The sequence below is a fragment of the Dreissena polymorpha genome, chromosome 9 (genome assembly GCF_020536995.1).
Source record: "Dreissena polymorpha isolate Duluth1 chromosome 9, UMN_Dpol_1.0, whole genome shotgun sequence".
NCBI classification, from domain to species: Eukaryota; Metazoa; Mollusca; class Bivalvia; order Myida; family Dreissenidae; genus Dreissena; species Dreissena polymorpha.
Genome location: NC_068363.1, coordinates 14,549,249 through 14,562,225, shown reverse-complemented (window position 1 = coordinate 14,562,225; position 12,977 = coordinate 14,549,249). Strand labels below are relative to the sequence as shown.

The following is a 12,977-nucleotide window of genomic DNA, read 5'->3' as shown; positions in this document are numbered from 1 at the left end:
TTCTAAAATCCGTGTTTTTATATTTTTCAACGGATGTCTGTTCATGGTTGAAATCATTAGCATGCTTTTTGTTATTTATTTTTCATATATCTTTTTGTTATTTATTTTTCATATATCTTTTTGTTATTTATTTTTCATATATTATAAGTTATTCCTGTTTCATAGTAATTTGTATATTTTCCTTCTTCCATATTTCAGAAAATGCGATCAACATCCGAATTGCCCTTGACAATTCTGACAAACACGACTTATCTCTAGCTTTGTCATTTTAGCGGGTTCGATGGGATTAGTACTCCCAATTAGGAACAATATTTACTTAACATGATAACATGTTGATTTAAAGTAAATAAGTTATCGTATGTCATTAACACTATTTAGTTTCTAGAATCAGTTGGTTAGCATTAAATAAGCCAATTGTTTTTTTCTTATAGAATATGTTTACTTTTTGGGGACGATATTAATGTGTTTTCTTTTTTTGAATACGATTCGGATTGACCAGGCAATTCGGATTTTTGATGTTATGAGTAAATTAATGTTCAAATGGTTCAGTTGTTATTGTTGCTAAAAAATGAAAGACTTTAATATTTCAGGAATTCTGCTATTACATGACGTAAGGAGATTTACTATCACAGCAGCATGGGGAATGGAATGAATAAAGTACGAAGTAGAAGTATCGAATTATGATTATATATTGTTTAAATTATATATTTGCTTAATTGTCCACCAACTGTTGTCTGCATCAACCTCATCCTCTCTTTGAGGGGTATTGACATGAAATTTATTTTATTTATTGCAGTATGATCTATATCTTTGTAAAAAAAATGTCAATCATGTCGATGATTTTCTTCAATTTATTGATTTTATAAATGTTAGAATTTTGCTCAAGGTCCAATTTCATGAATGATGATAAAAGTATTTAAAAAAAGAGATTTAAACTCAAACCCATTGAGTTGGTATACATTTTGATATTTAGAAAAAAGTGGCATCTTAACAGTTAAAACTGTATTAATTAATTTAAAAAATCCATTGATACATGCTTATAATCTATAAAAAAAAATACAAATGTAGTAATTAAAAACATTTCCATTAATTCTGCAGATTATCAGCGGGGTATATGTGGGGAATTTCCGAGATGCAAAAGATGTTGTACAACTGACAGACAATGGCATCACCCACATCTTGTCCATCCATGATAATGCAAAGGCTTTATTGGATGTAAGTGTATGCACATTGCAGCACCGGGCAATTAAAGACTAGGCATATATATTCAGTTATTTCAATTGAAGCAGAATCCGGCATTTTGATGCAAGCAAGTTGCAATTTTCTCATTTTTGACTCCAGCAAAAATTAGCCTCGCATAGTTTTGACACATTTGTTTTCCACAATCCAACTTAAAAAAAGAACCAGAAGTGGTCATTTATGGAAATAATAAAGCTTTTGTGAAAATTGTTTATTCATTATTATGATAAATAAGCTATGACGAAACCTTTAACATGCATTTAGGAACATTTCAAGTGACTGTATTTGGACCATTATCATTTTTATTTTGACCTCTCATTATTTCATACATGCCATAAACTTTCAGACCAATTCCTGGACATTGAGCTCAATTTTCAGGGACTTTTGCCGATTTTCCGGGACATGTATACATATAGCGGGTTTTTTTTCACATCGTAAATTGAGTACGTTACTTATAAATATGTTGTTAGCATCTAAATCGATCTTATGCATCGTTGATTATCACAGGCATTTCATTCATCTTTTCTTAGTGTATGATCTCCATCGTTAATTCGATCTTTTTTTGCCATGTTTGCAGAGTCACAATTTATTTTTTTTACATTGATGTAAGAGGCAGGTGCGCCTAGCAACGTTAAATCGTATAATATATCCGCCTAATAGGCGATTCGCATTTTGTTTAATTAGTGTACGTTATAATAACTGGTTCAATAATTAATAATCTTAAAGACGATAAAGTTACTCTTTTTTTTAATAAATTTAATATTGTGTACAAATAAATGTTTTCATATAGATCTGCAAACTGTTACTGAACTATGCATGAAATGCACAATTTCCACAAAGAAAACATCGATGTTTTCATCAAAAGTCTCCGAATTAACGGTCCACGATTTTATAGTGGAGGAGTACACAATACGGACCGATGAGTGTGACATAACAAAGCCACTGAAACTATAGATTGATAGTGACACAGGGTTATTCACTCATGACTAATTCACAACCCCAAGAATCAAATCAAGGAACAACTCCTTTGCCCTTATGCAGAGGGAAATTATAACGTAGTAACAATTAACAACCACATTAAACAATGCCGCCTTTTCGGTTTTACTGCAAACCTGAGACAATCGATATGATAACAGGACCCCTGTTAATTGATCGATTTTGACACGTAGCGTAGTCACCCATTCGGGTAGGCATTGTCATGGAGATGCTGCGGATTAGTGGGAACACCGACTCGAGGTGCAGTTAAGCATAAGGTACATGTATATATGGATTTTGTAAAATCCGGGACATTTGACAGATTTCCGGGACTGCGGGACACGTCCTTCATTTCCGGTACAATCCAGGACGTATGGCATGTATGCATTATTTTGAGGCCTTGGGTCAATTTGACTCCAGGTTTTCAAAATCTATTGAAATTCCTGATATTGTAAAACTTTGACATGGTTTAAATTAGACTATAATAATCTTTTGTTCGCCTAATTTTGTGTCTGTTATTCCTAAATCATTACTTGCTATTATCATATTTTAGAACTAGATGATTAATGATTAAGGATACTGTTTGATTTTGTTTCAGGACAAGGAGTATCTCTGCATCATAGCCAGCGACACACCAGACCAGTGTCTCACACAGCACTTTCCAGAATGCATAGACTTCATCCATTGTGCAAGACTCAAAGGGGGTCGTGTATTAATTCACTGGTATACAAATGAATTATTTTCCACTAAATGTTAGATTGGAAAGGTTGTTTTTCAAACCAATAACATTTTAGTATTAGTATTTTGTTTTTATGCCTCCAGTTCGAATGATCGGGAGTATAATGTTTTTGGCCTGTCTGCCTGTCTTTTTATCTGTCATTCTGTCCCAAAAGTTTAACCTTGGTTAAAGTTTTGCGATAACTTTTGCAATATTGAAGATAGAAATTTGATTATGATATTTGGCATGCATGTGTTTCTCATGGAGCTGCACATTTTGAGTGGTGAAAGGTCAAGGTCATCCTTCAAGGTCAAATATATGGCTTCAAAGCGGCGCAGTAGGGGGCATTGTGTTTCACAAACACAGCTCTTGTTATTGTAATATTATAAAGCATTCGGACTTATTGCAGTTGAATTACTGTTATTGCCTTTGAAAAAACAAAATCAGGTTCAAAATACATTTTATGTACCAAAATTTACACCAAAGATGTCTTATTTGTATTAATAAACAAAAAAACATTTGTATCACAAATGGAAATGCATTGATCACAATTTTGGCAAAATTCACCCTTACCCATGAAATTGAGCAGAAGTTAACCTAAAACTGGAAAAAAGTATAGTTGCAATTGTTGATTCATAAATAAAATTTGAAGATCAAGTCTTTTAATATAACTACATACATTTTGATTTTTACGGGTATTCCTTTTTTTCAGAAACTTTATGAACAATTTATTGCAACTTGAACAAATCTATATCTCTACACAAAACCAATTTTATTTTCGAATATCTGAAAGTGAAACCACCTGTTAGAAATTTTGGGGATTTTCTTTTTTAAACAAATGGTTAACACATTTTGGCTATAAACTAAGTCAGAAGAAGCTCTTAATACACATATGATGAAAAAAATCAACATATTCATGTGTTGTTGGCTAGGAACCTGAATTTTTTGTTAATCTGAGCATGAAGTTTTCAAAGTAAGTAATTGTGCTCTGTGGTCTGTTATCTTTTAGCGCATTACCTCACTTAAAGCCACATTTTTCTTCCAATCTTGAGGAAAGTTGGTCAGAATGATTATATAATTATATTGAAATAACTAAGTCAACTTTGAATCTGAGTCACATGCGTTTAAAGTTGGTCAAAGCTTAAATAAAAGGAAAACCTTGATACTGTGAAATCATTTATTTTCGCCAGCACGAAATTTCGTCATTTTTATAAAAATGACGTTTTCGTCAGCACTTAAATTCCCCAATTCCTGACTGGAAAAAAAATGCTTCAGTCAATATCCTGTTCAATAGGCATCATTTATGACTCAATCTTGATGAAACTTGGTCTGAATGTGTTTATCATTATTGAATTAAGACTGATCAGAAAAGTGAATCATATGCCTGTAAAAAACTAAGACACAAAACTATGTATCTCTTTATCACTCTTTAGTAGGGATGGAAGAGGTTAACTAGTTAACATGGGGATACGACCAATTATCTGGTTACATTTTCTGGAAAAAAAGTTTAAATTATGCATTTTTCATGGAACAATAAGTATGATTTTACGTTTTGAATGCGTTATAATGCCAACTTGTTTGTGGTTAAAACAACATGCTGTATGTTGACGCGATTGTTAATAACATCTCAACAAACCAAGTAACACAGCAATAAATCAGTTCCACTGTGGTTACAAACATGAGATTCATTTTGATAATAGGCACTATTGTTTTCTTTTACTTGTTAAATATTTGACTAGCAAACTGCGGGGAGTGGGGGCAATTACCGGTTGCGAAGACGTAATTGACTCATGTATCCAACTCGCCAAAACAATCGGTCGAGAAGTTGGACTGCTTGTTTTGATGGTTATTTAACCACAATTAAATACAGATTGCTTGCAAAAATAAAGTGTTTAGAAGTGTTTTTTAAAGAATTGCATTTGTAGTTAAAGGGATCTTTTCATGGTTTGGTAAATTGACAAAATTGAAAAAGTTGTTTCAGATTCGCAAATTTTCTGTTTAGTTATGATATTTGTGAGGAAACAGTATTATTTGCCATGGTCTAATATAGCCATTATATGCATCTTTTGACGATTTAAAGACCTAAAAAATATAAAGCGTTGCAACGCGAAATGATTGAATAATTTGGAGAGTTCTGTTGTTGTCGTTAAAATTTGTGAAACTACCAAGATTGCTTATATAACGTATCAAATACGCTTATTATGTATGCTTGGCAGGATAGGTCAATTGGTTAATGTGTTTTTACTTAAGGATTCCGGGGGTCACTGGTTCTAGCTCTGCTGCTGGCGACTTTTTTTTCTTTATTAAATTTTACTTTTGAATTTTTACTGGAGCTTTTAAAATTTATCAATATAAAGCATTTAATGACAAACTTCAAAACATGCCAAAAACTGTGAAAAGGCCCCTTTAAAAGAAAATTATGTTAACTTTTTTTTTTGTTTAATCAGGAATTAATAGTATTATTACTAATTTAGGTCACAAACGATGCCACCACTACCGTCTGAGGAAAGTTTTATTTAAGTAAGCAATTTATTAAACTCATTTAAGAGTCTTAAGGCAAAATGTATGACTCAATCTTAACAATATCTAGACCAAGATTGAATCTGGATCATGTCTTTGGTCTACAAAATATATCACTAGCTCTTTTGTGAAAAAAGTTGTTGCCAATCTTACGCTTTAATTACGACTCACTCTTAATGAAAATTAGCCAGAATGATAATCTTGACAATATGAAGACCGTTTTTGAATCTGGGATCATTGTGGTCAAAAACTAAATCACCTGGTCAAGTCTTCAGCAATGGGTGTCTGTGAACCGAGGCGGGGCATCATGGCTTTATTGTTTATTTCCCCTTCAGCCTGGCCGGAATATCCCGCAGTGTGACAGTTACTGCAGCTTACATCATGACGGTCACTAACCTCGGCTGGCGGGACGCAGTAAACTGCATACGTGGGGCCCGCAGCTGTGCCAACCCGAACTTTGGCTTCCAAAAGCAGCTCCAGGACTATGAGAATGAGGGCCTTAAAGAGGTTAATCTCAGAACACACTTGGTCATGAGATTTCCAATAAGAAAGAGGGAAAATGAATGAGTTTGCTTGGTTAAAAAAGCTGTTAAATGCGTGTGCATAAAGTGTCGATCCAGATTAGCCTCACAGGCTGATCAGGGATGACACTTTCCTCTTTTATGATATTTTTAGCTCATCTATTTTTTGAAAAAAAATTATGAGCTATTGTCATCACCTTGGCGTCAGCGTTGGCGTCGGCGTCCGGTTAAGTTTTGCGTTTAGGTCCACTTTTCTCAGAAAGTATCAATGCTATTGCATTCAAACTTGGTACACTTACTTACTATCATGAGTGGACAGGGCAGGCAAAGTGAGATAACTCTGGCTTGCATTTTGACAGAATTATGTGCCCTTTTTATACTTAGAAATTTGAAAATTTTGGTTAAGTTTTGCGTTTAGGTCCACTTTTCTCAGAAAGTATCAATGCTATTGCATTCAAACTTGGTACATTTACTTACTATCATGAGGGGACTGGGCAGGCAAAGTTAGATAACTCTGGCGTGCATTTTGACAGAATTATGTGCCCTTTTTATACTTAGAAAATTAAAAATTTTGGTTAAGTTTTGTGTTTAGGTCCATTTCATTATTTAAGTATGAAAGCTATTGCTTTCATACTTGCAACACTTACTAACTATCATAAGGGGACTGTGCAGGCAAAGTAATGTAACTCTGACTGGCATTTTGACATAATTATGTGCCCATTTTATACTTAAAAAATTGAAAATTTGGTTAAGTTTTGTGTTTAGGTCCCCTTTATTCCTACAGTATCAAAGCTATTGCTTTCATACTTGCAACACTTATTAACTATCATAAGGGGACTGTGCAGGAAAAGTTATGTAACTCTGACTGGCATTTGGATGGAATTATGGGCCCTTTATACTTAGAAAATTGAAAATTTGGTTAAGTTTTGTGTTTTGGTCCACTTTACCCATAAAGTATCATAGATATTGCTTTCATACTTGGAACACTCGCAAACTATCACAAGGGTACAGTAAAAGGACAAGTTGCATAACTCTGGTTGTCATTTTTACGGAATTATGGCCCTTTTTTGACTTAATAACTTTGAATATATGGTTAAATTTTGTGTTTTGATCCACTTTACTTCTTAAGTATCAAGGCTATTGCTTTCAAACTTCAAATACTTTCATGATATCATGAGGTTACTGTACCTGGCAAGTTGAATTTTACCTTGACCTTTGAATGACCTTGACTCTAAAGGTCAAATTATTAAATTTTGCTAAAATTGACATAACTTCTTTATTTATGATTAGATTTGATTGATACTTTGACAAAACTACTCTTACCTGATATACCACAATAGACTCCACCCAAACCATCCCGTGTGCCCCCCTCCCTCCCCCCCCCCCCCAAATTTTTTTTTTTTTATTTTTTTTTAAGATCATCTCACAAATGACCACCACACCCTCACACTATATCCCCCCCCCCCCCACCCCACCCCCAAATTTTTTTTTTGAAACGGTTAAAAAACAAATATTTATTTATATTATTTTATGTTTGAAAAACCGTCCAACCATCGCACCCAAGAATCCCTCCTTCCTTTGTGATTGAAAATGAGAGTCCCTTCACCTTTAAAAAGAAAATAGATGAGCGGTCTGCTACTGCAAGGCAGTGCTCTTGTTTATTTCAAGTAAGTCTCTTCTTAGAAAAAATCTAGTTTAGGCGGTAAGTGTCATCCCTTATCAGCCTTAAAGGACTGCACTTACTAATTTTGGAGGGCACTTTACGCACATGCATTTAATCCCCTTTTTACAGAGCACAGCTCAAATGATTTTTAGCTCTGCTGTTTTCGTAGAAAACCCGAGGTATTGTCATAGCCAGCTCGTCGTCAGCCTTTCGCTGTAGGCGTCGTGCTAAAACCTTAACATTGGCTCTAAAATCAAAGTGCTTCCACCTATAACTTTGAAACTTCATATGTAGATGCACCTTAATGAGTTCTACACGCCACACCCATTTTAGGGTCACTAGGTGAAAGGTCAAGGTCACTGACCTCTATTTATAAACTTTAACATAGGCTCTAAATTCAAAGTGCTTCCACCTACAACTTTGAAACTTCATATGTAGATGCACCTTGATGAGTTATACACGCCACACCTATTTTTGGGTCACTAGGTCAAAGGTCAAGGTCACTGTGACCTCTATTACAAAACTTTAACATAAACCCTTACATTCGCTCTAAAATCAAAGTGCTTCCACCTACAACTTTGAAACTTTATTTGTACATGCACCTTGATGAGTTCTACACGCCCCACCCATTTTTGGGTCACTAGGTAAAAGGTCAAGGTCACTGACCTCTATTATAAAACTTTATCATAGGCTCTAAATTCAAAGTGCTTCCACCTACAACTTTGAAATTTCATAAGTAGATGCACCTTGATGAGTTCTACACGCCACACCCAATTTTGGGTCACTAGGTCAACGGTCAAGGTCACCGTGACCTCTTAAAAAAATTAATATTTCTGACAAGCTTTCGCAGCCGAGCGTTGGCGCCCGTTATGCGGTGCTCTTGCTATAAAAGCAAAAGGCAGCTGTTATTTTCAACTATCTTGTTTAAAGTGGGATGTTGATTTTTCCATCTCTTAAGTCTTAATTAAAGCCTTGCAAAATCATTTAACATGTTGAAGTTTGATGTATAATTCTATTTGATGAACTATTAAAAAATTTCGGGGAAATAATTTCCTATATGTTTCTCTAAAGCCTGTAAGCAGAATACTTTTTAGCTCACCAGAGCATAGATTGTAAATATGCTCATAAAGCTCCGCCTGGCGATTCGGAGGTCATGGGTTCAATCCCCACTGCGGGAGGGTTCTTTAGATTTCCCCCATAGACCCCAAGTACTGGTTCTAGTCCCAGGAAATGGACTTGAGAGCGTTTGAAATAAGCCTTAGGCTGCCTATGCAATCTAGCTAAGATAGGTTTAAACTAAGAGCACAAAAACAAGGCATATAAGAATAGCAAATTCAATTAGTTTTAAAGCCTTTATTGAATTAAGGTGAACAAAGAAATATGTTTTTGACTGCATGTGTTTTTATATTTATAGTTGCCAGTTTGAGGTTATTTCCTTCCTTCCTTCTGTCACACTTTTGTTACTGTTTCTAATAGGGCCTTCAATACTTTACTGATCTCTTTCATATTTGGCATGTAGGTACTAGTACCTTGCATGTACCTCTACCTTTGGATAAGGCTTGAGGTCACTGGGTTTAAGGTTAAGGTCACCAAGGCTAATAAAAGATTTTCTGTCACGCTTTTGTTACAGTTTCTAATAGCACCTTCAATACTTTACCGATCTCTTATATATTTGCAATGTAGGTACCTTGCATGTACCTCTACCTTTTGATGAGGTTTGAAGTTACTGGAGTCAAGGTCATCTAGGCTAATAATAGATTATTTTCTGTCACACTTTTGTAACAGTTTCCCATAGAGCCTTCAATACTTTACCAATCTTTTTCATATTTGACATGTAGGTACCTTGCATGGAACTTTTCATGAGGTTTGAGGTCACTGGATTCAAGGTCAATGTCACTGAGGCTAATAATAGATTTTCTATCACGCTTTTGTTACAGTTTCTAATAGCGCCTTCAATACTTTACCGATCTCTTATATATTTGCAATGTAGGGTCCTTGCATGGACCTCATCCTTTTGATGAGGTTTGAGGTCACTGGGGTCAAGGTAACGGAGGCTAATATTAGATTTTCCGTCACGCTATTGTTACAGTTTCTTATAGCGCCTTGAATACTTTACCGATCTCTTACATATTTGCCATGTAGGTACCTTGCATGGACCTCTACCTTTTTGATGAGGTTTGAGGTCACTAGGGTCAAGGTCACTGAGGCTAATAATATATTTTTTAAAGGTCATACTTTTTTTCCACACAATTTAATCATATATCGACAAAACATCATTAGGGAGCATCCATCAGTTTTACTGATATCATTGTTTTTTAAGGATGTTCAAGAAGTCATTTTATTGTTAAAGAAAAGATATCAAAAGTGTACTATTTCATGCACATGTGTCAATACATGGACTAAGATGGGGGGGGGGGTTTCATGCAAAAATTCAAAAATCTTCAATAATTTCACATTCAGGCACGTGAAAAACTGAAAGAAAAATATCCAGACAGTGTTTTTGATGATGCCAGAGATTGTGAGATCAACCTGAAAAGCTTCCGCAACTACCTCCAGACAGGCCAGACGGCCCTTGGGACCGAGTTGTATTCCTTACCGCATCGGGCGTATGGGGAGAGGAGCAGACCGTGTCAGAAATCGCCAACTGTAGGTTCAGGTGCGCACAAAACAGACTCAGGGAACATGACCGCCCAGTCAGGTACTGGTACCAAGAAGGCTGTAGACACAGATGGTGATCCAGGCGACTCAAACTCAAATAGTGCTGGTTTTAGTCAGTCAGATGTGCAGAATGGATGTAAACGATTTGATTGCGCAGATTTAAAGCAGTCTTTGACTGTTGAATCAACAGCAAGTGAACAACATTCTTGATGAAATTATACTTAAGGTCAAGTAATGTTCTTGCAATAATATAAGGTGCAAATTCTTTAGATAGCATGTGATAATTAAAATTTTTAGGTCAAATATTGCGATTCAGAGCTTATTCAATTGAACATCACTGAGTAACTGTACCGAAAGTACTGGTATTAAAAATATAGATAAAATCAGCTCTTTCAGACAGGAACAGTAAGATAGATATGAGTCATGTTCTGAGAAAACTGGGCATAATGCATGTGCGTAAAGTGTCATACCAGATTAGCCTGTGCAGTCCGCACAGGCTAATCAGGGACGACACTTTCCGCCTAAATTGGATTTTTGCTAAGAAGAGACTTCATTAAAACGAAAAATGTCATAAAAGCGGAAAGTGTCGTCCCAGATTAGCCTGTGCGAACTGCACAAGCTAATCTGGGACGACTCCTTACGCACATACATTATGGCCAGTTTTCTCAGAATGCGACTCATTTATAAAAGAGTTTTCAATATCTTTGTTAATAATCATCATGACAGGGAGGATGTTAAATACAAAATCGTGTAATGAAATAATTGAAGCCAGAAAGGGCTATAAGAATAAGTAACTGTTTTTTAAGTAAGAAAGGTAACAACTTTCGGCTTTTGAGTAATGATTTATGTTTTATAAATATTTTACGTTTTTTTCTTTTCTGTACCAGTTCATCTTGAACTCAGGTGAACTACCAAGGGCACACATGGCTCTCTTATTTTACATGTGAAACTTATTTCCTGTCAAAGTAAAGTTATGATACTTTTAAGAATCTTTCATTTGTTGCAATAACCCTTAGAACAAAGTTTTTATACCCGAAAAACAAAGTTTGACATGGAGTATAAAGGAATGACTCTGTTGGTTGGTCCCTTTAGTTTTTGTGTTTGTTTAATGGTCTGTTTGCATGAAATATTCTTTTTTTTACAGCAAAGTACTTTCTCAAGCAATTTATTAAAAACTCCAAATATTTCAGCGGAATGAAGTGTAAATGTGTTCACGTTCCTGAATTTAGTGCCTTTTGCTAAGCCTTGAACGTTGATGCTTTTCCTGTAACAATGTTATGCTGGGGTGTTAAATCTTTATATCACTTTTGTGTTCAAGGATTTTTTCAAACAATGATATTTTGTAATTTGAACTTTAAAAAAAAACATGTATTGCTAATATTTGAATCTTTACTTTGCTCTATAAAAAAAGCATCAGTGCCTTACTTGTTGTGTTTACTTATTTAAGGTTCTAGTAAATTTTGTACTCTTTAAATCATGTGAATAAAGAACATCATATTTTACTGTTCACCTTTATTATTGGCTGTTTAACTATGGACCACTAAGTGCATGATTAGAAACACATCGTCAAGTTATATGGGACAAGTACATATATTTACAGAGTATACACATCGTCAAGTTATATGGGACAAGTACATATATTTACAGAGTATACAGATGCAGCTAACTTGAGCGCTGCAGACATTTCTTTCTGCCCAATTTGATATATGTTTAAAGCTGGTTAAATACAACAACATCATAAGCAGTATTAAATGACATAGAAACCTAACATAGTAACTGTCTATTTCTTTCAATAACCTTTCCAACTCCCATAAGAAACCATGATACATCGTTTGACAAAAGATAGAATAAGATAGAAACAGAGTTTACTTTTAAAGCATTTTACCACACAATTATATGCTTTGATTTAAATTTACTAGAGAAGATTTCCATGATTGAAATGCAGTAGATGGTATGCCATTCACTTGTTGTATATGCCTGTTGCTACTGTGCCTTCTGACAAATTGAAGGCATTAATCTCTCAGAATACTTGACGTATTGTACTGTTTGATGGCTTCCTTACAGAAGTGTGTACCTTTTGAAAGCTTCATAAGAGGACTGTATACCTGTTAAAGGCTTCATTAGGGAACTTTGAACATGTTGAAGGCTAATACGACTATTTACTATTTTAAAACATCATATGAGAAATGTGTACTTGTTGAATCTTTATAACAGGATATTGTACTATTTGATGTCTTCACAATACTTTTTTTGAGGACCTGAATACATTGCTTGCATACTGGCATTCAATCCAAATTAGGATATGATATTGACAATTCAACAATATAAGTTATTTTTGTCTGAAGCCAAAACCGACACGTATACTCACATACGTTGCAAAACCAAACTAGAAATGGCGCGGCAGCGGCCGACGCGTATCCCCACGCAGCAGGGGTCAGATCAAAATTCCAAATACATGTAGTGCACTGTCGCACATATGCTCATAGCCACCATGTGTTTAAGTTTCAAGGTTCTAGTGCTAATAGTGTAGGAGGAAATAGTGGCCAGGACGGACAGACAGATGAAAAGGCAATTTTGGGTGGTTGTGGCCTATGTGGGCCCTGGGGTCGATAATGTGGACATGGATGGTCGAGATAGACCGTGTTGTCATAAGAGATGTCCAGTATTAATTTGAAGTCAATTG

At 35.1% G+C, this 12,977-nt stretch overlaps 1 protein-coding gene across 3 annotated transcripts; it reads left to right on the top strand.

Annotated features, from left to right (window-relative positions):
- The first annotated feature begins 259 nt into the window (after positions 1 to 259).
- LOC127845511 (dual specificity protein phosphatase 22-like) lies at positions 260 to 11,796 on the top strand. Of its 3 annotated transcripts, none has more exons than XM_052376494.1 (6): positions 260 to 342; positions 591 to 657; positions 1,099 to 1,215; positions 2,813 to 2,937; positions 5,788 to 5,959; positions 10,097 to 11,796. In XM_052376494.1, the coding sequence occupies exons 2-6, from the start codon at positions 637 to 639 to the stop codon at positions 10,502 to 10,504; spliced, it is 843 nt and encodes a 280-aa protein (XP_052232454.1). In that variant the 5' UTR covers positions 260 to 342; positions 591 to 636; the 3' UTR covers positions 10,505 to 11,796. The 3 variants fall into 3 exon arrangements, with proteins under 3 accessions (XP_052232454.1, XP_052232456.1, XP_052232457.1); XM_052376496.1 differs by having other exon boundaries at positions 271 to 356; XM_052376497.1 differs by having other exon boundaries at positions 276 to 394.
- Positions 11,797 to 12,977: the final 1,181 nt, after the last annotated feature.

Bases quoted from the DNA above. Each gene is read 5' to 3' on its own strand.
- LOC127845511 (XM_052376494.1), top strand. From the start codon at position 637: ATGGGGAATGGAATGAATAAA. The intron at 658-1,098 runs GTACGAAGTAGA...TTAATTCTGCAG, and splicing joins TGGGGAATGGAATGAATAAA to ATTATCAGCGGGGTATATGT. The intron at 5,960-10,096 runs GTTAATCTCAGA...TTTCACATTCAG, and splicing joins AGAATGAGGGCCTTAAAGAG to GCACGTGAAAAACTGAAAGA.